The sequence below is a fragment of the Oryzias melastigma genome, linkage group LG11, assembly GCF_002922805.2.
Source record: "Oryzias melastigma strain HK-1 linkage group LG11, ASM292280v2, whole genome shotgun sequence".
NCBI classification, from domain to species: Eukaryota; Metazoa; Chordata; class Actinopteri; order Beloniformes; family Adrianichthyidae; genus Oryzias; species Oryzias melastigma.
This window is the reverse complement of record NC_050522.1, coordinates 19,534,863-19,559,617: the sequence shown is the minus strand read 5'-3', so window position 1 is coordinate 19,559,617 and position 24,755 is coordinate 19,534,863. Positions and strand designations below refer to the sequence as shown.

Below are 24,755 nucleotides of genomic sequence, written 5' to 3'. Positions count from 1 at the left end.
CCGGGAAGAGGAGGAGCGATGAAGATGAAGCAGCGGAGCGACTCTTCAAAGGCTTGACGTGGTCAGACGGATGCGGCGAGGAGGCGGGACAGGAGGAAAAGGCCACAGCCCGGAGTCCAACCAGCAGCCTCTGACGCAAAGTTTGTTCTAAGGCGAACGTGGGACCGGCTATTTTTTGACTCAAAGAAATTTTTTGTAACCGCAAAGACACTTAATAAGTTACAAAAACATAACAAAAATGAAGACATTTATGTTTGTCCTGTTTGGGGCAAAGCTTGTTGCCGTGACAACCTATTTACCTTTGAAATGACCCCATATACTATAGTGAGGCGAACACAGATCTGACGGTTCACACTAAAATGTGTCAAATGGTTCCCAAACTGGTTTATTGGCAGTTTTTTAAACTCTTATTTGATGTTTTTAAATAACATTTTTTTATTGGGCCCCTCCCACTTATGTATACATAGCCCCGCCCTTTGCACATATCTCCCACTTATGCAAAAACCTCTCCCCATACCTGGCTCCTTCCCCTCATGTAAATCTTTCTCCTAATTCCTTGCTCATCCCCCTTTAAATGTTTCCTTATTCTTTCTAGCTCCTCCCCCTCATCCAAAACTCATCATCTAGATACCAAACTCCTTCCATCCATGCAGGGTTCTTTATCGCTTGAGCTGCCCCCTTATGCAAAACTCCTCCTCCATAACCCTGGCTCCTCCCCTTTTGACTATTGTCCTCCCATTTCTTGGCTCCTCCCCCTGGTGCATATCTGATGACCTCTAGCACTCCCCCCTCATGCAAATGCATCTTCCCTGCAACTGGCCCAATGTTATCTTGCGCTTATTTCTAACTTATATAATTTTGACAAAAAGTATTTTTATGAAGAGTAAAATATTACAAGTTATTTATAATAATAATATTCCTGCCTGTTTTTTAAATCATAATTATGTTAAAAAGTTATGGTTTCAAAGTTTTAAAAATTGTCGTTCTGCTAGCTTTTTGGACTGTTTTGGCATTTACTACAATTTTTTAGGGTATTTTGGAGTTTAGCTAATATTTCAGCTACATGCTAGCTGTTTTGGCTAATTTGCCGTAGGCTTTTTTTGGGTTTTTAGGCTATTTTGAAGTTTAGCCATTTTTTAGGTAGATGCTGGCTAACTTAAGTTTTTTTTTTGTTTTTTAGTTCAAAACTCCTCCTCAATTATGGCTCTTCCCACTTGTGTCTGGCTCCTCCCTATCATGCTGGTCATACACTGGTGAGAGAAAAAGCGGGTCCATGAATGAAAATTGAACTCTCGTCTCACTCAAGGTCTTGTTTTAGGGAAAATGACTTCACGCTTACCTTTCTTTAGTTTTATTTATCATTCTACAACCAATTGGTTGGTGTTTTTTATAATTACTTTGAAACTCTAGTTTTGCTGCTTCTACACACAAAAAAAATGTTTTTCAAAATTTATGAAAATGTTGGCGAGGCAGGCCTTGAGTTTTTTTTTTCCAAACTTTTTCCCCATAAATCTGAAATTTTATTCACATATTTTATATGTGATGTGACCCAAAGTTTCAGTCTGAACCAGTGCAGCTTCAGAGCAACTGCGCTCTCTGGCGCCACCTGGAGGAACAATCTTAGTAATCTTTAGAGTTCTTGTAAAAACAGAATTTTTTTTAAAGAAAAAGTGGAAAAGAAAGATGCAGAAAGACGTTCCAGCCGGTTTATTGGTTTTTCTGTAAAACAAGCAATTTCATAAAAGAATGGTTCGGGTGATACTTGACAAAAACTTTCTTACAAAGACAAAAAAAACAAAATCACAATAAATACAGTTTTAAACACTATACAAGATGGCGCGTCGCTGCAGGAGCGAGCGATTTCGACGCCGCCTGATCCGAACCAGGACAGACGAAGTGTGGAGGAGGGGGGAATGTTTCAACGATACACAAACGTTCGGGCTGAAACATAGCAAAGTTCATGGAGTTTGCGGGTCTTCAGGTGGAATAATCCTGTTGGATCGAGACAGGAATCAGATTTGAAATGTTTGGTCAAAAACGTAATTCCTGTTAATCTGAGAGACAGTTTGCAAACTTACGGCTCTCGGTTTCTTGTTGACCTTCATGTCGAACCTGCGACGAACAAAGAGGAGCCGAGTTAGAAACGGGAAAAGCTTTTGGGAGACGCTACGGAACCGCGAGCTCATGACAAGAAGTAGCTGCGCAGACACACCCGAGTCCGAGCAGAGGCGGGGACAGGAGCCGGGAGTTGTACTCAAGTAAAAGTAGCGTTTCTTTAACGTTACTCAAGTAAAAATGAAAGTAGCCACCACAACAAATAAAAGTGGGAATTTTTGAATTTCTAAACATAAAAAAATGATCAAATTGAAAGCAGAAGGAGAAAAAAAGTGTTTTTCTTTAGAGTTTTTTGTCCCTAAAGACTGAAGCGAGAAGCAGATCGAGTGCGTCTTGTTGGGTCCACAGTGGAAACAATGTCAAACTAACCAGATGAAACTAATCCAAAACAACTTTAATGAATCTGCTGATTTTAGTTTTATTATTACAAGAAAATTAATGATCAGAATTATTTATTTCATCCAATGAAGCAGATTTTTAAACATGAAATTAGCTTTTATCAACTGTTTGGAGCATCTGTTGTTACAAAAGTAAAATAAAAAGTTCCTACATTGTTTAATGATCACATTGAATCCTGTTTGAAGCAGTTCCACAGCAGCTGTGTGAACACAACTGAAGTGGATCGCCGGTGGCGAGTCTGCTAGGAATCAGAAACGCTTGAGACCGCCAACAGTTACAAAGGTTTCTATCCAAAGAGGCGAATGGTCCGCTCAGCTTCAGCTTTCAGTGGGGTGGGGCTTCAGTCGTGGTTGTTTGTTACAACCATCATTGACTATAAATGAGAACTGGACCGGGAGAGTGTGATGTCATCGAGAGAAAACGACTCACTTCCAGCTCCAATGAAATGAAGTCAATTCAGACGCTGCTTTTGGAATAAGGAAGTTGATAAGCAGTGACTGGTTACAGTGAGCAAGAGTCAGCGTTTCTATGGCAACCACTCTCGCCAATCAGGGATGAGTGTGTTGGAAGGCCACACCCCCTACCAGACGATTCTCTGAAGCATCCGTCAATCAAATGCTTTGAAAATTCTATGTGAAACCACATACTTTTGAGGCTTCTGATTGGTGAGTTTATGATTTGAGTAAAATACACAACAGAAAAAAAATATTTAAAATTTAGAATTTACTAGAACTTGTTAAAAAACGTGTCAGACCAAGAACAGTACTTTTGACGAATGGAATGACTGAGTGATTGCTGTTTATTTCTCTATAAAGTGTATGAGGTTTTGGATTCTTAGAGCCAGCAGGTACTTCCTGTTTGAAACGCCACTGGAAGTCCAGTTCTCTATATACAGTCAGTGTTTACAAATCTACTCAAGTAATAAAAGTTCGGTGCGGAAAGAAAGACTACTTTTATGAGTACACTTTGTTCCAAAAGTTATTCAAGTTAAAGAGACTTGTTACTACCCAACTCCTGTGTGTGTTTGTGTGTGTTCAGAGCTGTAATGAAGAGGACCGACAGGCAGGAAACTGGTGAGCCGACAGACGAGGAGCTGACATGCTTTCAGCTCCAAGAGAGGGGTTCACATGCAGAGCAGAACACGCCGCTTCAGGTCAGACAAGAAGGGGGACTGGGGGGGTTGGATGGGGGTGGGGACAAAGGAGCAGGAAGTAAAATCTGGACTTACTCGAAGTCATAATCAAACATGGCAGAAGGGCTGAGGGAGCGGCGTTACGGGAAGGAAGAGAGCAGCAGCAGTTAGTTCAGACTCTACAGGACTACCAGAGGGAACTCTGCGGTTCTGACAGAACTTCAGAGTCCACCTTCAATGTTCCCGGTGCCGCCAGAGCGAGACCTCTCTGAAAAGAACTCGTTAACAATCAGCAACAAGCTCGACAAAACATTTGGGATCAGGGGAGGAGAAGAGAAACGGATAAAAGAACTGAGAAAAAGAAAAGAACAGAAAACGAAGAACAAATAGTTCAAAAGCATCAAGAAGAGGAGCGGCTTTCTGCAAAGAAACAGTCATTAACTTAAGGTGTCAGTTTCAGAAGATCTTCATCTAATTTTATGATCTTCTAGCTTCTACTGAACCAAATCAGAGGATTTGGAAATCAGAGAATCAGAGATGAAGAACCAACCGATTCCACTCGTTTAAGTTACTTCTAAATTGAAATAAGACATTTCAGCTTCGTCATCCTTATCATTGACCAGCTTCGGATGTCCACGATTACCCAAGAATTTTAGAAGGAAACAGACATTTTCAAGGTTCTTTTTGGTCAGAAGTAAAGAGAAAAAAATCACCTTATAGCATATGAATATTTCTAAATTATTATGTTTTATTAAGTGTTACAGTTTTTATTGTTTTAATCTTAGTTTGAGTAAAGTGTGGAAATAAAAATCTCAGACTTAACAGGAAAGTTCTGCTGAATCTGGACTTAGCTGGGTCACTGCGACGTGGTTTTAACCCCGCCCCCACCTCACCTGTGTCTGTTCTTGTTCTTCCTCTTCTTGTAGCTCCCGTGATGGCTGCCTGAGGAAGAGGAGGCAGCTTTCTGAGGCTTCAGGTCCTGCAGCGTGGAGTCCACGTCCTCCGTGTCTTCCTGGCTCGGCTCGTTCTCCTGGTTCTGAAGGTCTGGGGACGCGTCGCTCTCTGTGCCGCTGCCGGCCTCACCTGGGTAGAACCAAGGGGGAAAAAAAGTCATAAGTCTGAGGAAGCCATAGTGGCAGAAAAGTTGCCCAACTTGACTCACGCTTCTCGTTCATGTGATCTGGGATCCCGCCGAGCGCGCACACCGCCTGCCAATCACAAGAGAGCATTGAGGAGCAGCTCCACATCAGACGGCTGAAAGCGCCAGGCGCGGCGAAGAACTCACTGCGACGGACGTGACGGAGGACTTGCTGAACAAACGCTCCGCTTCCTTGAACTTCCGATTTCTCCGGTCGGTCTTACTGTTGGAGTTCCTGATAGATCGCAGGAGAAAACAATCCGATCAGCAAACTGACGGAAGATCTCACCTCATCTGAATCCGCCACGCTCACACTGAAGAAGACTCACTTCTGGTTGGTGAGGTATCGGTCCCATCCTCGGATGATGTTCCCGTACATCTGAGTGTCCTCCAGGTAGCTGCCCTCGAAGGCGTAGATCTGCCGCTCCAGGTTCACCAGCGTCTCCTGTATCGTCAAAACAGTTTTACTTCAGATGGTCTGATTGTTCATGCAATCATCCAGCGCTCATCCAGTCACAAATATGATCTTTTTTAAAAATATATTTTTACTTTGTTTTATTGTAAGAATTTGTCAAGTTGCAATGATTATTTCAAACAATCAGGTAATAATACATAAAATAACATCTTACATAATCAATCACATTGGGATTGACTCAACCCCACACCCTCTTCCCGTCACCCACAACTGAGAGCTCTTTGTTTAAGCGGAGCTGGGAGCCCGTGGCCCGCCCAGAAGATTGTCCATGTCACAGATAAGCTCGTTTTCAAAATTTTTTTCATCTGCTCCTGATTCACATTGATTTGAAGAAAGAAATACTCAAAAATGCCATTTTACTCATAACTTTATACATATACATGTACTTTATACATTCTTTAAAATACATGGGTATTTAAATCCTGAATTTGACTGGCTTTTGTATGTTCAATGCATCCGTCCTTATATTTTCCCTTGAAAACATTGATTATTATTTTTTCTCAGCTCCAGACCAAGTCTTCCATCCATCCAGCTACTTTTCTAATTCTCAATCCCGATTTTTTACAGAAATGTGCTTAACTAAAAAGTCAGTATGTAACTATAAAGGTAGTTTCTACCATTAAAGTGGTAGTTGGTGGATGCACAGATGTATATTCTCTAGATAAATTCCAGGAAAATAATTTGTTATGACTGAATTGAATTTGATGCTTATTGTTGATAAAGTTCAATAAATTAAAAGCAAAATGGCTTTCAAGTAGGGGTAAAATATTATTTTAAATAATAATGAGGCAAAAATTAGAAAGTAGTTACCCAAATGATAATTACATAACACATGTAGGTAAACAAATAAAAAACTACGTTACTACAGTCACTTGGTAATTATTTTAACCAAATTTGTTCTTAAAAACTCTTTAAAAACAGAAACAATGGCATTCATCCCAGCCTGGGATGAATAAAGTATTTATATTCTATTCTATTTCTATAATTTTAGCAATCTAATATAAAAGGTAATTTTCCTTTATTTATAGTGTTTCTATGAACATAGCTTGAGATAAATCACTTTAAAGTCAGAAAAATATAATATAAACAGGCGATGAAACAAATGTAACTCCACTGTAACTTGGTTTTTCATTAATAAATCTTAAGTTAATTTGAACAGTGCTGAACAAAAGCGTCGAAACGTGAAATATCGCGAGAACTCATTGTTTGTTCACCAGGTTTGCTAACAATTTTGATTTTTGTGGGTGAATAAACGTCCAAAACTGAAGCAATTCAAACATGAAACTCATAAGTACAGACTTTAAATCTTTTTTTCGATGTCAGGACAGAATGTTCTCGTTCTTGGTTGATGGTAAGTTACGACATTTAACGATATACTACTTTTGCGGCCTGCTAGCTTAGCTAGCATACGCCAACCCTCCGGTGTTAGCTTGGCGCGTGCTGTCCATGATGCTATCCCGGGTTCCGAAAAAAAAAAAACATTTGTGCCTCTGAAACAGAACCACGGACTCACGGCGAGCTCCTGTTTCCTCTTCACCAGCTCCGCCAGCTCCCGACGAGTGTCCGGGATTTGCGGCGGGGTCGCCTTCGCGTGCATCGACATGATGGATCTGTCCGGAACCAACGGGAGGAGGCGCGCGCGCTCAGAAAAGAGGGACGTGTTGGTGGTTACAACGGAGATGTGACCGCAAGGTGGCGCAATGGTCACGGAGTGACCCTTTCCCCACCTCGTTTCATTGTATTTGAGCTTTAATGAACAAGCTAATTCAAAGCAATTTCGCTAACTTGAGTGTAATACAGTTTGTTTTTGCAAGTCCCTCTTTGTTTATTATTATCTCGGGTAATCTGACCTTATTACTAAGGTTTTGTCAGTGAAATTAGCATTTTTAGAGTAAAAAAGTGCAGAAATCTACAATCTAAATGTTTGAGCCTAAAACTCTAGTCACAAAAGGTTACTTCTCTTTTCTGATCACAGTTTCAATACAGGTTGGACAAAAGCGGCACATAAATCCGTGTCGCATCTGTCGGTGAGCTGATTCAGTGTGAAAACATTCTGCAGTGTTTCTCCACCCTCTTGGGTGGATGCTCTGAAGATGACACCAAACTACAGCTGCTGGTCCAGAAGCAGCTGAGAGGACAGTTGCTGCACAGGAGGACTATGGGAGGACAGCGGCCTCCTTTCAGACCCACAGATCAGTCCACGTGCCTCCGAGCAGTAGAAAAACCATCCCAGGACACCCCTTAACTCAAGAATTTGTCAAAAAAAGACATTTTTAGATTGATCTGATCATGGTAACACAGTATTTACCACACAAACAACAAAAAGATAAATTAATTTCTTGCATAAATAATTATTATCACTTCCAATTTTTCTTTGTTTAGTTAACATATTAGAGTTTAATTAATCAAAGTGACAGAAAAAAAATCTCATAACCTTACTTATTTTTACCTCGTCTGGAAAAACTCACAATAAGATTGAAAATTGTTCCCTGAATTTAAAAAAAATCAGAGGCTTTTATTTTGAAGGGCGCTTCGGCCAGTTCTGGGGTTTTTGGTAATGTCTTCCTGTTCAAAGGAGAGAGGTGATTTGGTTGAACTTCAATAGGGTGGTTTTAGTCTACTTATGTCTCTCCTCCTCGTGTTTACCGACTGTTACTGTGCAAATGACCTCCGAACACGTCCGGCGCTCAGCTGCTGCCATGGAAACCGAGGATGAGAGCTGAACTCAGGTGGAAAGCCCCCACGATCCAACCCTGCTGCAGCAGCTGCAGTTATACTCAGACTCTGACCTCAGCTCTGCAAACATCCGGACTCGCCATTTTTTATTTTTTAATCTAGACGGGGAAGGGAGGGCAGTTTGTAAAGAAGAGGAGCGGCAGAGTTGGGGGTTTGATTATTTCCTTTTGGGATGGGTGCAGCAGCAGGCCCGACAAGCCTGATTGGGTTTTAGTGGGGTGGGGAAGAGCACAGACACAAGGCCTCCGACAGCACAGATATTTGTCGAAACGCTGAGAAACTTCCTCTTGAAATAGTTCCTCTTTGTCCTTTTTTATTTTACAAAAAAATCTTAATCTATTTTTACAATTTTGGCATTAAATGTTCCCCTTTTTTAGAAGATCTTGTCATGTGCTTTTGCTTTTTATACATTTTCCCCCACAAAGCCCACTCACTACATTAAAGAATTGACCGAAAATTATTAGGATGTTTTTCCAAACCCTTTGAAGAAATACACAAAGAAAATCAGCAAAATAAATATTTTTAACAAGATATAGATAGTATCATTTATGATACATTACAAAAATATTGACATGGGTCAAAAATCCCTGCCTTAAATTCGATTCACACATTTTTAATATGGTGTAACTGTGATATAAAGAATTAATAAATACCAAATTTTGCATTTTTAATACAGCAACTAGTCGTTTAAAAATATGAATGATGAGTTATTCTCACCATAAAGTTCAGAAGATTAGCTAAACTTTTCCCATCAAAATTCATTGCAAGCAGCCATTTTGAAATGAGCAGGAAAAGCCTTCTACTGCCCCTAGTGGAGTGATGATGAACTACAGGAAAGAAAACACAAATATTTAAAGGGTGAGAAAAGGTTTTTGGTGTTTTAATTATGTTCTTTTTCTCATGATTGAGGACACATAAAGGAAATGAAGCTCAAACGAACATTTCTGAACATTTAGTTATTCATATTTCTGTAAACAGAGCAAACAAAAAAAAGCAGTTTGAAAAAGATCATATTTTTGACACAGAAAATTCGCTGGCGGGCCACAAGCTCCTTGCTCTGGATGGTTGGTTGGCTTCAGTATTACTCACCATTTTTGTTGCACTGGTAATGTTAGGTTTTGAGTTTGAGGGGCTGTAAGCTAGTACGAGAGCGTTGGAACAGAGGGATGATGGGAAGTCAGGGCAGACTTACTTTGTGCCAACAGCCCTGCCCACAACTCAGAAGGGAATTTCTAATTTACCTCTGCTACTCTGCAGAAACTATGTCCTAAAAAACAACATTTTTTTTTTTGGCTAAAAACTGCATAATTTTAACCCTTTAACACCTGAGGCGTCACAGGTGACGGTTAAACACAAAATCTGCTGGAATTACGTTGATTGTTCTAACAATTAAAAATGATGGTACATCAAAGAATATAAACACTACAGCTCCGGTGTTAAAAGGAAAAAAAAAAAACTGGTAAAACTTATAAAAAATGGTTGGAGTGGGTCTTCAAGCAAAGTTTTGATCATGCTAATGAGATATCGGTGTGTGTTTCAAATATGATATGAATGAGGTTTCAATATGAATCTATTTTATGCCCATTGGAACAAACAGGAAAAGCCTAAAACCAGGAACAGCTAAAAACTGCAGGTTCAATTTATGATTATATTAGCTAACTTCTGTTTTTATGTTTACGTGCTTAGAGGTGATGACATCATACAGGCATTTTATCAAATAATATTTAATTTTTACTGTTATTTATTAAACTTTTTCAGAATTATAAACAATGAAAAACATTACCCCTGATGTTCTATCGCCTTTAAAAAGGGTACCAATGATCATCTCTGACATTACTTCAAGCCTTTGAACCACTCTTTAAAGTAACATTTTCAAAACTGACATCATCACATGTGATATGGTGCAGTTTGTGTGGTGCAATAATGCGAATAAAGTAGAGAGTAAATGCACCAAACAGGAACGAATCTGAGGGTGGATGCTTTCTGGCGCTGCAGCTTCACAGACTTTTAAAGTGAGGCTGCTGTTGCCATGGTGACCTTCGCCAGCCGAGTCTGGGCTTTGTGCATTTTTAATCTCGCTGCTCACTTGGTTCATTTAAGACGGACTAAATGACAGATGATCTGAAAACTGCTTCACGCATCACATCCCTGCAGGATGAGGAGAAACCCGCGTGTAGCAAGCCGAGTGACAAACAAAATACATGGAAGTGAAATGGTCAGAGTTGAACCCTCATTTAATATTAAAACTTTCATCCCATTTGCCCGAAACTAAAGGATAGATTGTGAATATATTGGTAGAAGAATACTGAGAGAGCTGCCAGGAAAGAGGACTAGAGGAAGTTTATGGATGCAGTTAACGAAGACATGAAGGTAGCTGGTCTTAGAGTAGAAGACATAGATATAGAAGATATAGAAGTCTCCCTGTACTCCTATCTACTGTCCTCTCAGTGTCCCCTTTCTTCTTAGCAAGACACTCCTAACAAACACCTTCTTTAAGATAACTCCTACTCCATGTTTCTTCCCATCTCCACCATGATAGAACAACTTGAACCCTGCTCCTAAGCTTCTAGCCTTGCTACCTTTCCACCTGGTCCTGGACACACAGTATGTCTACTTTCCTCCTCTGCATCATAACTCTCTATGTTTTCCTGTCATAGTTCTACTTTCAGTCCAACACTCCCGACTTTCTTTCCTCTTCTCTCAATTTTTTTTAACGCACCTTTCTGCTCTCCTTCTTCAATCAACAGTAGTTTGGTTTCCACGGTCCATACTGGCAGTCATTGTTAACCTGGGCCTTGACTAATCCACTATGGATATCACTTACATGTTTGGGTTAGCAAATATTTTACGCCGTATGCCCTTTTTGATACAACCCTCCATATTTATGTGGGCTTGGGCTCTGGCTTGGACCACCTCGTGGCTACACTGTTTTGCGCTATTTAGCTATAGCACTAGCTAAACGTATCTGGCTTGTAGCTGTGTTTTTAATGTCAACACTTGTTTTTAAGACTTTTTTAAAACTTAGTTTTTATTAAGGTAGGATTTATATTTGCTGTTTTTGGGGAGAAATTTTACATTTTTCCTTGAAATGTATGTTGTTTGGCTTTTGTTCAGCCATCTTCAGACACGCAGGGATATTTTTCACTCAGTTTGTTCATTATTTGGAACTAATGAGTAATTTAACACTCATTTATCACAAGTTCTACTAGCAGTAGTCTTTGTTTTTTTTAGTCCATTTGATTTTTTAAGCTAATTTAACATTTTCAAAGGAATCAGCATTTTTAAACTGTTTTTAAGAAAATATATTTTTAACAGGTCTTTAGAGTATGTTATGCAAATAATTTTATGGAGCCACTTTGGGTCAAAGCTGCATTATTTAATTCCGATTTGCATGTCTGGGAAATTAGGGAGTATTTTAGACTCAGTCCAAATGAAAACTGAAGATGGTCGGCTGTTCATGGAGGGACCATTCTTCAGCACCTGCTCTGTGTCTGCAGAGGCTGGGAGGTCACATTAAAAATAAATACCTGACATGTTTGCAGCCCTTAGGAAGTTCCTATTTTTAGACAGAGGAAGCCTCAGAGTGCCTTTTAAATTGTCTTGTTTTACATCTGAATCCATTCATTTTTATTTATTTTTACAACTTTAAAATCTTCATTCCATCCCAATGTTTTTGGATTTACACCATAGGGAGGGGGACACAAACATGATCTCCCATTACCTGTTTGATACTTTACCTCTTTAAAATTCTGTCCTCTGGGCTACTGGGAATCATCTTGATGGATCAAACCATTCCTGCACTGTCGTGTTTTGGTTCATAAAGTATCGATAACCAAAAGAGCAGCAAAAGGAAAGACAACTCAAACCGGAAACACAAAACTTTCCTCTTCAAAGTAAAAGGACACAAATCTTTCAGTATTAAAATAGATAATATAGATATCGAAAAAAGCTTTAGAAATATACAACCGAATAAGGTTTTAGTTTGTAGTCCATTCAGTATTTTTGGTACTGGAAAAATACCCATCAAGATGTAATATTGGAAAAACTAAACATATTTTTTAAATTATTGTTATTGTTTTTAGATCAGCAAAGGTTATGGATTTTAATGTGTTTTTTAACCCACTATTTTTTAATTGGTTTTCCAAATCTAGACATTAATACCTAGAAATAAACCAAACAAATTAATTTATTTCCCGCTGTTCTGTCCTATAGTACATGTATGTATTTTAATATTTTTGGTTTTGTTTTTTTTACACAAGACTGTAGAATTGATTTCACTCATATCTAAGCAGTCTTCAACGAGTCAGTGTGGGATGTTAGGAAGAATCTCCTGAAAGGCTTATGTTTTTGAGGAAGCCCTCTTACTGAACTATTGCAGATGAACTGAGATATGAAAAAAATAATCAAGATTTTCCTTGAAGGTTTTCCTCTCATGAACCATGCACAACCAGCTACACATGCTTCATCATTTAGATTAGCTTCCTTTAGTCAATGATTCTGCTGTTACCCAAAAAGGTAGTAAGAGTCAACACTTAAAACAATACAAGAAATAATATCATGACCAAATTTCGTCCGTCATGCTCGCGTGTTGGATGACAATAAAGAATCTTGAATCTCTTGAATTTTTAAGCCTGCTGGAGTTTTTCAAGGTGTTCAAACAGTGAAGTTTATAAGAGAAATATATTGCACAGTAGAGACTATGAACAAAAAATATATTATAATACCATTTATTTCATTCTAGTAAAAAAAATAAATGAATAAATAAATAACTACAATAATGATAATAAATGAGTAGTAATGGTAGTCTTATTTTGAAAACCGTAACGGAAGTTTCACCGTTAGCTCCGTTAGCTTCTCGTTTTTTCCCGCTGGAGCTTTTCATTCCCACTCTGAAGACTGAGCAGTAAACAGGTCCACGCCCGCCGGACCGAGTCGAACCTGTGGTTCCGAAAGCTCACCGACCACATTCGCTCGTTTAAACTAAATTATTGTTTTTTTCCCCATCGTTTGGTCTTCGGTTACGTTCGGCTCTCGCGCGCTGTTTCTGGACGAGTCGCGCCGGAGTTCCCCTCCCGATCTGGGGCGACAGTGAGGAATGTTCCGGGCTGCGGGCCGCCGGACCGGACACGATGGATTTTAGGGACCTGGACCGACACCTGGAGGAGAAACTGAGCCTGTCTGACAACAGTAAGTAAACCATCCTCGGATGTTTCCGCCTCATCCTCAGGATGCAGGTGGAGGTGCGATGCTCCTGTTGCTCAAGAGCACGTCGGGCAGGGATGCTGCAGAGCTTCATCCTGCTGCTGCTGCTTTGCGAAATCTCCCGACATGCAACGGTGCGTTCAGGTGTCAGATTGCTCAGATGACAGATATATGCATGTTTGAGGTCTGCAGGGATCCAGGTGTTTCTGGATGAAGGTCATACTGGTCACCTCCACGATGGATGGAGGAACCGAATGGATGGATGTTTGCTTGAACGCCACCTGTTCTGCCTCAAAGATGAACATTAAACCTTTAATAATGAGGGCTGTTAGAGTTCAGCTGTGTTGTTTGGTTCTGCGCTCTTATCTTCATGGTTCTGGATCCAAATGGACTCAGACACATATCTGGTAGGGATGCTTTACCTGATCACGTCTCAAGTGGTGCTTGGTTCTCCAAGTGACCCATTTTTTCAGTTTGGAAATGTTAAAAATCCCACAGGCGGGGATGGCTCTTCTGGCTCTGCATCAGTGTCTACGTGGTACCTTCAAAATTGTGGGTTTTTACAGTTTCATTCATTGTTTATGAACAAGAAAATAATTAAACTGTGCTGAAAAGATCTAAAAATGACAAAATGAGAGTAGTTGAACAAAGATTGGCAAAGTGAATACAATTTCAGGAGACTTTTTGGAGCATTTTTTGGTTATGTTAGTTATTTGGAGGCTGTTTAAGAAAAGATAAACAGCAAAACTGAAAAAAGTGCTGAAAAGAAAGATCTAAAGATGACAAAATGACAGTAGCTGAATAAGTATTGCCAAACAATCCCAAATATACTATTTTTTCAGGGGAGTTTTTAGAGCATTTTTGGGCTATTCTAGTGGTTTTTGTTAACATTCAACTAAACACATTTAAGCAGCAACCAATTATTCAAAGAATTAAGTAAAATTTGACAAAATAAAAAAAGTGAAGAGGCTAAACTGTAAATTAAATTTATATTGTTCTAAAGTCCTTTAAATTTGGGTAAAATGCGTGTTTTTGCCCAATGTTTTTGAAAATAAGATTTGAAGCTGTTTTAATTTTATCTAAAATGTTTGAATTCTCCAAAAGGGTCAAAGTTACAAAGTAAGGCCTTACTATCAGGTGTTGACATGTTAGCATTTTGGGTTGTCCGGTATCAGGAATAGGTGGCATAACAGAACAGAACATGGACCAATACCCATAACATAACTGATAAAAACCGAACCAAACTCCACAAACTTTAAAGTCCGGCCCGTAGAAGGTTGTAGAGAGGTGTGACCACGTTAAGGGACGGCATGAAAATGGACGATTGTCGTGCGTGGTAAATATATCATAGATTACACAATTAATCACACTGTATCACCCTCAAAATGAGACAAATATGGTATTAGAGGTAGGGCATGGGACTGGGTTAAAAGTTAATAAACAGAGAGACACAGAGAGATGTCAGGCCATTGTTTGTGGTGTCCCTCAAGGTTTAGTATTAGATCCTAAATTATTTACCATTTATTTTGATGATAAACTCAAAATTAATAAAAAATGATGCTGTTTGCAGATGATACAACTGTATTTATTCAGATGACAATTATGATAATTTTTGGCAACTATAGCTGTCTAAAGGGAAGGTTTTGGTTTCTCTGTGCCATGAATGGGATCCTGCCTTCTGGAAAACGCTCCTGAGGATTACCTGCTGGATTCACTCATCCCGGCATGCCAGGACTTGCTTCAGGCTGGAAAAGGTCTTTGAGAGATCTGGGGGGAATGTTGCACGTCTCTCTCTCATCTTTGGAAACAACCAGTCAGCTTTTAACATGCCGAAGTTTGTTTTTTCATTTGCAAATATCAAAAGACGATTTGAGGAACTTTTTCTCAGTTATGGATAAACAGGATTTACACCAACGAGAATCAGAGTTGAAGATGCTGTTCTGCAGCTGGATGACAGCAGAGATCATGAGTGTGTGTTTTCTAAACTGCAGAACGGGCTCCAATTGTCCTGCAGCGGGATCAGCTGAAAAACAGCCCGTCGACCCACATGTGACGTGTTCAGGAATGCTGCAGAGGCGATGGATAAACACAAGCATTCCTTCTCTCCCTGCAAAGACACGCAGGAAGCTGTGATGCAGCTGCAGCTCGCCATGCCCCGATGGTCGCTTCCTGTCAGGCTTCCTGTCCGGTGGTCAAACCCTCACCTGTGCAGGCGTCACCTGTCCTGTCCTCTCCCGGCAACGTGCTGCGTCTCACGTCCCACCAGGAGCTGAAGCCTCCGACAGTTCGGCTTTTGTCTCTGTAGAAGTTCAGCTGGATGTTATGACTGATAAAAGTGCCTCTTTGCTGATATCATCATGCTGACGGCTTCGCCCTCCAGACAGCGCCGCCGCTCCGGTTCAATGCTCTTCTGTGGAGGGGATCATGGGACGTGGTCCCCGCGAGCCTCTTCTTTTCGTTCCTGGAAATGATCCTCCTACTGTAAACCCAGAAAAAGACTAACATAGTCCTGTGTGCACAACTTAAAAACCACACAATATGCTATTTTTACAAAAATAAACTCATTTTAGCTTCTGATAGACACTCGACAAGCAGAAAACACAGCCAATGTCAGATTCGACTACGGTCAAATATCCCAAAATGCCACAGCATTAGGACTGTGTTGATAAAATTCATTAATCGATCTGAGTCGATTTAAGTTTAATAGATTAATAATCAATCCATAAAGGTAGAGATCGATCTAACACATTTTGCTAAAGTCCGCTAGCTTGATGTGAACGTACAATGAGATTTCCCACAGGACGGCTAAAGCTAACGCTTGGTCGACCTAAATACATTGCTGACTAAATGAACATTTTTTATATTCTCACAGGCAGGAATTTCCAAACTATTTAAAGGGAACATTTTTCTAAAGTAACGATTTGTGGTCTAAAGTTGCTGTTTTTTGGTCATTTTTTCTTCTTCTTCTGAAATAAGTTGTTATGGTATACGGGGATCGCCACCTAGTGTCCAAACTGAAACGCCCTCCAGTCTGAGTCGACATTTCTATGGCAACAACTCTCACCAATCAGGAGTGACCTTGATGGAAGTTCACCCCGTAACACTAAAAGTGAGCTCGGGCGAATCCGTCAATCAAATGTTCTGAATAGAAGTATAAGGAATTTTGGCTTCTTTGAGCCGAAAGCTACTTTCTGTTTGGAACGCGAGGGGGGAGGGGTCACTTCGTTCAGTCCTCTATATACAGTCAATAATAGAAACCCACTATAAAGCACAAATGCACAGACTTCTCCTGCTGTTACAAATTTTTGATGTTTTTAAAACCTTCCCGCTCTCTTTGGGATCCAGATGACTCCAACCACATATTGATGTGCGATTCCTTCCATGACAAAGGTGGACAGGATTTTATGTCTGCCATGGACATTAGGGACACTTAAAAATTAAAGATGATAAAAATTTCTGTCTTGTGGGGTCCAGATGACCCCACCTTTAATGTAAACATGCCAAGGAGATCGGAAGGGTTACGATGGGAGTCAAGTGCTCTCTCTTTCAACCACTCACTAGTGGTCAATTAAGGAACTGCACTCTTTTTTAAGTCAAAATCTGGACTGGAAAGTGAGTTCTAGTTTTAAGTTAGAAATGGTTAAAAATCTTTTTGAAATGTGCTGGAAAACGCAGAGCAGAAGATCCAAAATGATAATGATGTTAGAGTTCTTCAAATAAGAAAATGTTCTTTAGTATTTTCTCTGTTAAATTCTACAAATTCCCAGTTTTCTTGTTGTCTTTTGGCTGCTCTCTTCAGGGGTTGTTTACAGTGAATTGTGTTCCTCCATCTATTCTGGCTCCCCCTATCTCACACCAACCACCTCCTTCATCAGCCTCCCCCTTGGTGTTCCTCTGGACCTCCATCCTGGTATCTCCAACCTCATTACCAAATCGTCTCAATCTGCTTTCTTGCTTTTGTCTCCAAAGCATCTTCAGAATCTGTTTTACTGTACTACATAGAAATGGATCTTGTAGTGAAGTATTTAGCGACTTTGACATCTTTGTCCGATCATGAAGGACTCCCGAAACACAGACAGGCAGAGGCAGGCCTTCCTGTAGATGAGAGCGGCGATGCCTCATTCAGACCGGACGCGCTCCCCGTGGGTGGGGTCGGCTGCAGAGCCTCAAGATCCTCTCGTCTCCTTTCCTCCTCCGCCATTGTTCCGCCCGGCACTGCGGCCGCATGCTGAGAAAAGCCTCTGAGACTGACACGCAGTGGAAACGCTGCTTCCTGCTGCGGCGGATGAAGGATGCCGCTTCCTGAACGCTGACGCACAGATTAGTCCCGTTTCCCTTCACGCGGGGTTGGAGAGCATGAATGGCTCATTGATGTTAATAATCCTGTTGCTGCCTGATCCTGTTAGGGAACGGTGTAATGCCGAGTTTAAGCCATATTTCACCAATAAAGAGAGACACGTTTCACAAAAATAATCCACTAAAAGACGCACGCGTTGCTAAGCAACATCAGATAAACAATTTTCTGTGTTTGAGAGCAAATCTTTAGATTTCAACTCTATTGGTTTGTTTGGAGTTTATATCTCATGTTGCTTTGATCACAGACGTACAATAACCAGATCACACTCAGGATTTTGCTCGGCCTCAACAAAGCCTCAAGTGGGACGATCACTTCGATGAGAACCCGATGAACCCCATCGATCGCTTCATTTCCTTATTCTGATCTTCGCTGAAGATCTTCCTCTGATGAAGATGCGGCTTCAGCGTTTCGTACGACTCTCATACACAGTTCTGAACTTTGTGGTGCAACGATTATGTAAAAAGCTTGTTCCATTACCCATGCTGCTTTGCAATATGCCCAGGAGGTTTGTGTGACGCTCAGACCGTGTAAAGTGTTGACAGATGCAGCTCTGATCCCAGGAGTTTTTATGCTCCTCTGAGATGTTTCTTTCACTGCTGAGACTTCTTCTGTTTAATTGAAAGTTACTGGAATTGAACCCACAACCTTTCAGGCTAGTTAGCAAAAATTCAGAAGCAATAAGTGTCTTCACTGCAGGACAGACATTATCTAGACGTTTAAAATGCTCTTTTAATAAAAACAAAGGCAGACAAACTATTGCTTTAGCTCTTAATCTGAAAATTGTAAAAACACATCTGCTTGTCAATGAGAAGTTCAATGTAAAAGCTCTAAATTAATATTAAAAGCTTACATGTAGCGTTGGACTCTCTAGAAATGCTAAATGTGATTTACTGCCCAATACTACGTATGTTAATAAGGGTTACAAAAGTAAAATAAAAACAATTACTGAATTTTTTAGAAAGAGAAATGCTAAGTATGATAGTATTTAAAAAAAAATAGCTTTGAGTAACTTAACAAGAGTAAAAAATGCTAAAAATGCTAAGTTAAAGCTAACGTGGCTAATTTAGCATGCTAAAAATGCTGAACTTCAAAATTAAAATTACATATTTTTTAACACTAAAAAGACAAAGCAGGCCAAAGATGTCAAAAACATGTAAATATATAAAATGACTTTTTAAGATCAAAATAACATCTTTCAGCTCGCTTTAAAATGATTTACTAATGTGTAAATGGTGTTCTAGGAATGTCTTTCAAAGACCTGAGTCCGTCTTTAGATAAGCAAATAATCATTTCTGATTCAATAATATTCTTTTAAAGATAAAACAAAATGTAAAAGGGTTTCTTTTTTTTACCAACAGTTTTCCAGCACAGAGATGTAGACATTCTGCATGGCTCTGTGAGCTGAATGCTGGTTAGCTCATCATCTCCTGCAGGAATGCATCAACAGATCAGCCTTCTTTTTGGCCGTGTGTTTCCTGTGAGACTCCCAAACATTACAACAATGACAAAAAGTTCTCAAATATTTCCGTTTTCCACTTGTGCTTGATTTCCCTTTTTTAATGTTTTTGGAGGTCTTGCAAACATTTATGTTTACTTAAATATTTGCGTTCTACTACATCATTCTCAGGCTTTGAGATTATTCTTGATGATATAATTAATAACAATAATCTTTTATGTGTGTTTCCTGTCACGTATCCTCATTAACGTGTTTGTGGACGCCTTTGTTCTGTAATTGCTCATAGTACTATCTGTGGTTTAAAGTTGCCATCAACAGCTTTTTTGGTTTGTAAACAAATCGCTGCTGCTGACCGGGCCAGGACCGGACGACGGGGTCGCCGGCTCTGTCGGCTCAGCTCAGGTTAAATTTAGCTTGTCCCCAGAGCTCGGCGGCGGTCAGCTGCTCCACTGTAGAGGCCAAAACGGGCCTCAGCTGTGAAGTTTAGCCTGATGTTTCCAACAGATGTTTGATCTGTTTTTCTCCAAGATTTTCCAGAAGGTCACTTCTAGACTGAGAGATAAAACAGGTGTAAACAGAAATAAGGAGTTTTCTGAATGTTGTCTTTCTAATAAAACCACGGCCTGAAGTGCAGCTGTGGTTGGGATGAGCTCCTCATGGTGCACACAAAGGTCTAAAATGTTGAAAGAGAGTTCATGACTCAGTTTTACGTTTGAGTGACTTAGTCTTTGACTCAGCAAAGGCTCCAATAATGGATCCCACCTGCATTTTTGCATTATTTAAAAGTCACGAATGTTTAAGGGTTGCACACTTAAGGTTGTGCCTGCGTTTCAGTTGCGTTAAACGCAAAAACAAGGCAAATGTTAACAGATTGAACTTTGTATTTGTTCACCAAATGCAGTCCTTGCTTAGCAAATAAAAGGCAACATCTTTTTTGCGTGGGCTATGAAGTTTTCACGTCTTAATTTAAAAAATGTTGCTAAGGAGACTCACCAAAGGGCCACATTTGCTTTTTTTAAGTAAAAATAAAGAGTTTTAATGCATTTCATTCAAAATTTTCAACTCTGCAACTTTCTTGGTAAATTTAGCACCTTTTAGACCCCCTGGGCGGGTTCTCCAAAGCGACTAGCTGTCAGGAGTCAGCGCTCTGTCTGCCCCTCTGGTCACCAGCGGGACCCATCTCTAGAGCATTAACATACTACATTTCCCAGCTGCCCTAGCGCACAGTCCCTGGATTTTCTGTATGACGACAGTCCAGTTCTTAAATACAGTCAATGGTTCTCGCTGAGTAGGACTAAAGGGTGCTGTAAGCCCCTCCCCATTAGGCTCCACCTTCACTGTCAGCACTGACTGGAGCTGCATTGGAGCAGAGGGAGATCTACACCCCGCCACAATAAAAGCACAAATTAATCCTGTAAGAAGCGCAATATCACAGCAGATCCCGCCCACTTTTACAGTGTTTGATTTAAAAATGAAGTAGATGCCCTCTATTAGTGTGTCACCTAAATAATTATTGGACTTGAAACACAGTCATTCAGATGTTTTGGGCCAAAGAGGAGTGTATGTTTTTTGCATTTATATTTTGTTTGTTTTGAAGTTTTTTTAAAAGTCTATGCAGAAAATGTGCTAATTAGGTAATTAATTAGCTTTTTTCTTACTGAGAAGTTGCATCACATTTTCAATGTTAAATCCTGATTGTGGATTTCAGAGGTCGGTTTGATCCCAGGACAAGTTTGGGAATAATCAATAGCGGGACTCGTTTGGTTTTATGCCAATTTCGGCTTAACGTTGTGCCTTCTACCAAAAGTTTGGAGTTCGTGTCCACATTGTGTTTCCCTGTCTGGCGCTGGTTTAATGTTTCTGGTCCAGGATGGCATCACAGCTACACAGAAATAGAGCTGATTCATCTGGAGCAGCAGAAGCTGTTCCTGGGTGAACTTTGACCTCCAGAGCGGTGCTGAAGTAATCGTCCCTACAATCACCGTCTCCACGGTGATTCATAAACAGAGGCTGAGGCGTTACCAAGGGGAAGTTATGCTGTCGGGTAATTGAAGACAGATGTGGGTGAACGCATGCGGCGATGAAATGCGTCATGCCGGTGAGAGAAAACGCCATCATGGCGGACAGGAAGTGGAACAGAGTTTTGACCTCTGCTTTCAGAGGAACCTTGAGATCCAGGGAAAAAACCAGAGTGATGAGCGCTTCATGTTTGATAGATGAAGCTCTCTGTGACTCAGTAACCTACTTTCTTTGAACTTAAAAGCATCTGCAGATCCCTGCGGGCTGCAGGGGAGGAGCGTCCTGCCTCCTGCTGCCTCCTCCAAAGACTCCTCTCAATGACCTCTTTTATTTAAACGTCGCAGATAAATGTCTTTTTCAAGCTCTCGTGTCTCCTCATCGGGTCAAACGTTCTCAAATCTTTTCTGGGTTCCTGAATACTAGAGGTAGAAGCAGGCGGGGGAAGACATCCATCCTCCTCCCCCCAGGACAGTGTTTTTGCTCCGGATGTTTCTTGTGCTCCTGCAGGAGGAAGAGGCGTACTGTTGCAGTCAGCTGCTCTCCTCTGTGCACAGCAGAGAACATCTGATCCAGAACCTCGACTCGAAGAGCCACAGTTGTTGCAGAAACAAATGCAGGAGAAAAAAAAGCATGCCAGGGATTCCTGAGACCAGCCCAACCCGGGTTCAGCACGCTTGCCTTTTCACGCTGACGCTTCACACCAGCAGAGCTTTTAGTTTTTAAAATTTTCCTTACAGACGACCTTTTTTATCATGTCACAATGCTTTACTTGATTCTAGATTTAGTATTTTTTTCTATAAATATGTGTTCTTATGCTAATACTTCTTAATTTCGTAAATGTTAAATATTTTCTGAAATGTTTCCCTTTTTAAGTCTCATTGAAATGTTGAAAAAAATTCTAAAATCCTTGAGAAATATCTTTAAAAGTCCTCACAACACTTTCAATAAAATGATTAGCAATAGCAATTAGCTGTTTAGCAATAAATGCAGATGTTTTGCCTGTTTTTGCTATTATCTTTAAGCTAATCAGTTTTAGCCAATATGACTTTGTTTTTTTTCAAACATTTTTTTAGCTCCTCTACCAGATATCATGATAAACTACTTGCTTTTATTTAGCTTTTTAGCGCTTAGTTAGCTGATGATTCAGTACAATTTTTGCTTTTATTTGGCAAAATTTTACTTCGAAGTTTACCTTTAATCTGTTTTGTTTTGTTTTTACCATCAATTATCTAGTAAAAGCATTTTAGCGTGTGATTAAATACAGAATTCCTCAGTTTTTACATAATTATACAACCTTGTTAACTGTCTGATTCTTTTAACTTTTTTACCTGCAGATTCAGCTCTCACACAAAAAACAAACAAAATTTGATCTGTTCTGATAGCCTAATATGATTAGCAATAGCAATTAGCCGTCTAGCCAAAAATGCAACCATTTAGCATTTATTCTACTTTTTTGGAGTTATTATGTAGCTATACAGTTTTATCTAATATTACTTTTTTTCTAAAATACAATTTTGTTTATTTTCAGATTTCCTGTGAGTTTTTCAGATAAACTAATAATTAGCTTTTATGAAGTTCTTGTAGTACTTTAGTGGCGATTCAGAGTTTTTACTTTCAACTTTTTCAAGAGTATTCATTTCCTATGTTTTAATATGCACAGGGCTACATTGTTTTCTAATTCCACGTATAAAAACATTTTTTTTACTTTATTTAATTAGTTTTAACATATTAACTTGTGTTTAAATACATAATTTCCTAAGTTTCGTATAATTAAATAACCATTAAACTCTCTAACTCTTTTAACTTTTGACCAATAGATTCAACTCATAAAAGATAAACATTTTCATAACTTTCACTTTTCTGATAATGCTAGCTAGGCTTATTGCTATTAGCAATAGCAATAAGCCATTTAACATTTATTCTAATTTTTTAGTAACTACCTTATAGCTAATTTAGCTAAAATATTGCTGTGTTATTTTAACAATTCTGTTTATTCTTTGTTTTTCTACAAGTTTTTTAGATAAACTAGTTAGTAGTAGCATTTATAATTAGCATGAATTAATTTTTTTTTACGTTCTTTACAAAAATGACTTATTTGGTATAAGTTTGGGTTTTTTTGGCTTAAGTTTACCCTTATTTATGTTTCATTAGCACAATTTAAGCTTTTTTTCAGTTTTTCGCATGTTTTCTTCAAATAATTTGATGTTTAGTGAAGGATTTTGCCTTTTTTAGGTTTATTTATTCTCACATCTATCTTAAAATTTCCATAAATGTAGTCATTAAGCAATTTTGACCTAAAATATGTATTTTTTGGCATTGTTCAGAGCTATCTTACACTAATATTTAGCAAACATTTGAACCTTTTATCTACAGTTTTTTCAGAAGCTTTATAATAATTGAGGATTTGGAACTTTTCGCATTGTTTAGTTACCTTTTTGCAGTCTTTGGATGAAATGTTTAATAATGTTTCTACATTGCTTGGATTTGTTTTGTTTTGTCTGACACTTTTCACTCCAGATAAAGTGTTATGGTTAAGGACTTAATAATTTTGGTTTTGCCTAAAATAATTTTTCCCTTTATTCTAACAAAGTCAAACTTGGCTGTATTTACTTTATTCTGAGTTCATATAAAATATATACATTTTTCATCTTCTATATTTTTTAGACATGTACATCTCCACAGTTATGGTCAGAGGCTGGAAAAGCAAATTTCTTAAATCAGAAAAGTTTGTTAACCCTGATTAGATGTTTCTCTGAGGATCAAGCAGGAGATCTCCTGCAGATGTTGATCTTTTTTCTGCTGGATGCTCCCAAATAGCCAGAAATCTCTTGATGCTTTTCAGCAAATAAACAAAAGAGTGAAGCGGAGGAGAACCCCTCAGAGTCGGAGCCGTCAGTTGGGTCGTCTTCGGTGCACGTGTGTGGTGCAGTCAGCCCCTTTTATGGCCCACATTCTCTTCGTGCTGCTGCAGCTATTAATACACGGCGGCTCGAGGGCCGGCGAGGCGGTTTGTGTGCAAAGTGTCGTTTGTGATGACTGGCACTTGTTGAATGGGAGCATTTCTTTTTATTTTTCTCTGAATAATTTGTCAGGTTTTAGGCAATGAAGTTCATCAAGTATGTGATGCATTTTTCCAGAAAATATTCGAAGCGGGGTCTATCATCAGCAGATTACGTCTTTGTTCAGGACCTAAATCCCTCTTCCTGACCCCCACCCAAACACCACCATCATGTGAGGTCAGCAGCCCCACCCTCTTTGCTGTCACAGTCGTGACAGATTCTATAGCTCCACCCGCAGCGCTCTCACTTCCTCAGCGTCGTTTTCAGATGATGGTAAATTTCATCTGCTGACTCAGCATCTGACTGCGCTCCAGCCTGGTCCTCTTCCAGCATCGGGTCTGAGCGGTTCTGGACTCTCGCTGGGATTTGACATCACCCTACCACCACTCCTGCTGGGTTTGGGCTGTGTAGAGGAAAGCAGGGGGGGCTGGAGCCGGGCCCGGTGCTAAACTGTGATTTATGTGGGTCAGTGAGTGTTTGGACGGCCCGCGGACGCCGTCACGCTTCACCTGCCGGGTGTTGGTCGACCTCCAGCCCGTCTGCTCCTTTACGCCGTCCCTTCTTTTCTCTTCTCCTTTTCCTGTGTTATAAAACAGACTGCTGCTCCACTCCTCTGCCTCCACGTCCTTGTAGGAGCACAAAGCATCTTTTCTCTCCGGTCTGGTCC

The 24,755-nt window shown here is 39.8% G+C and overlaps 2 protein-coding genes and 1 long non-coding RNA gene across 9 annotated transcripts in view; 2 read left to right on the top strand and 1 right to left on the bottom strand.

Moving 5' to 3' along the window:
• Positions 1-1,692: 1,692 nt before the first annotated feature.
• On the bottom strand, positions 1,693-6,954 carry meaf6 (MYST/Esa1-associated factor 6). 2 transcript variants are annotated; one of them, XM_024260159.2, is made up of 8 exons: positions 6,773-6,954; positions 5,114-5,229; positions 4,932-5,019; positions 4,809-4,854; positions 4,540-4,729; positions 3,743-3,772; positions 2,079-2,112; positions 1,693-1,992 (listed from the first exon to the last, which is right to left on the bottom strand). In XM_024260159.2, exons 1-8 carry the CDS (start codon positions 6,860-6,862, stop codon positions 1,978-1,980), a joined length of 609 nt encoding a protein of 202 aa, XP_024115927.1. In that variant the 5' UTR covers positions 6,863-6,954; the 3' UTR covers positions 1,693-1,977. The 2 variants fall into 2 exon arrangements, with proteins under 2 accessions (XP_024115927.1, XP_024115935.1); XM_024260167.2 differs by lacking the exon at positions 3,743-3,772 and having other exon boundaries at positions 6,773-6,950.
• On the top strand, positions 6,459-7,075 carry LOC112137723. The gene is made up of 2 exons (XR_004948631.1): positions 6,459-6,610; positions 6,759-7,075. It is a non-coding gene; the product is annotated as an uncharacterized LOC112137723 (long non-coding RNA).
• A 5,762-nt stretch (positions 7,076-12,837) lies between these two features.
• Positions 12,838-24,755, top strand: part of LOC112162838 (MAP7 domain-containing protein 1) — a 32,960-nt gene continuing 21,042 nt past the window's right edge. For 3 of the 6 annotated variants that reach the window (XM_024298765.2, XM_024298771.2, XM_024298758.2), the window contains exon 1: positions 12,838-13,182. In XM_024298765.2, coding sequence (XP_024154533.1) covers positions 13,125-13,182 — 58 coding nt within the window. In that variant the 5' untranslated portion in view covers positions 12,838-13,124. The remainder of the gene's footprint in view (positions 13,183-24,755) is intronic. The other 3 variants (XM_024298790.2, XM_024298797.2, XM_024298780.2) reach the window with 1 other exon arrangement.

Bases quoted from the DNA above. Each gene is read 5' to 3' on its own strand.
- meaf6 (XM_024260159.2), bottom strand. From the start codon at position 6,862: ATGTCGATGCACGCGAAGGCGACCCCGCCGCAAATCCCGGACACTCGT. The intron at 5,230-6,772 runs GTGAGTCCGTGG...TTGACGATACAG, and splicing joins AGAGGAAACAGGAGCTCGCC to GAGACGCTGGTGAACCTGGA. The intron at 2,113-3,742 runs GTAAGTCCAGAT...TGTTCGTCGCAG, and splicing joins ATGTTTGATTATGACTTCGA to GTTCGACATGAAGGTCAACA.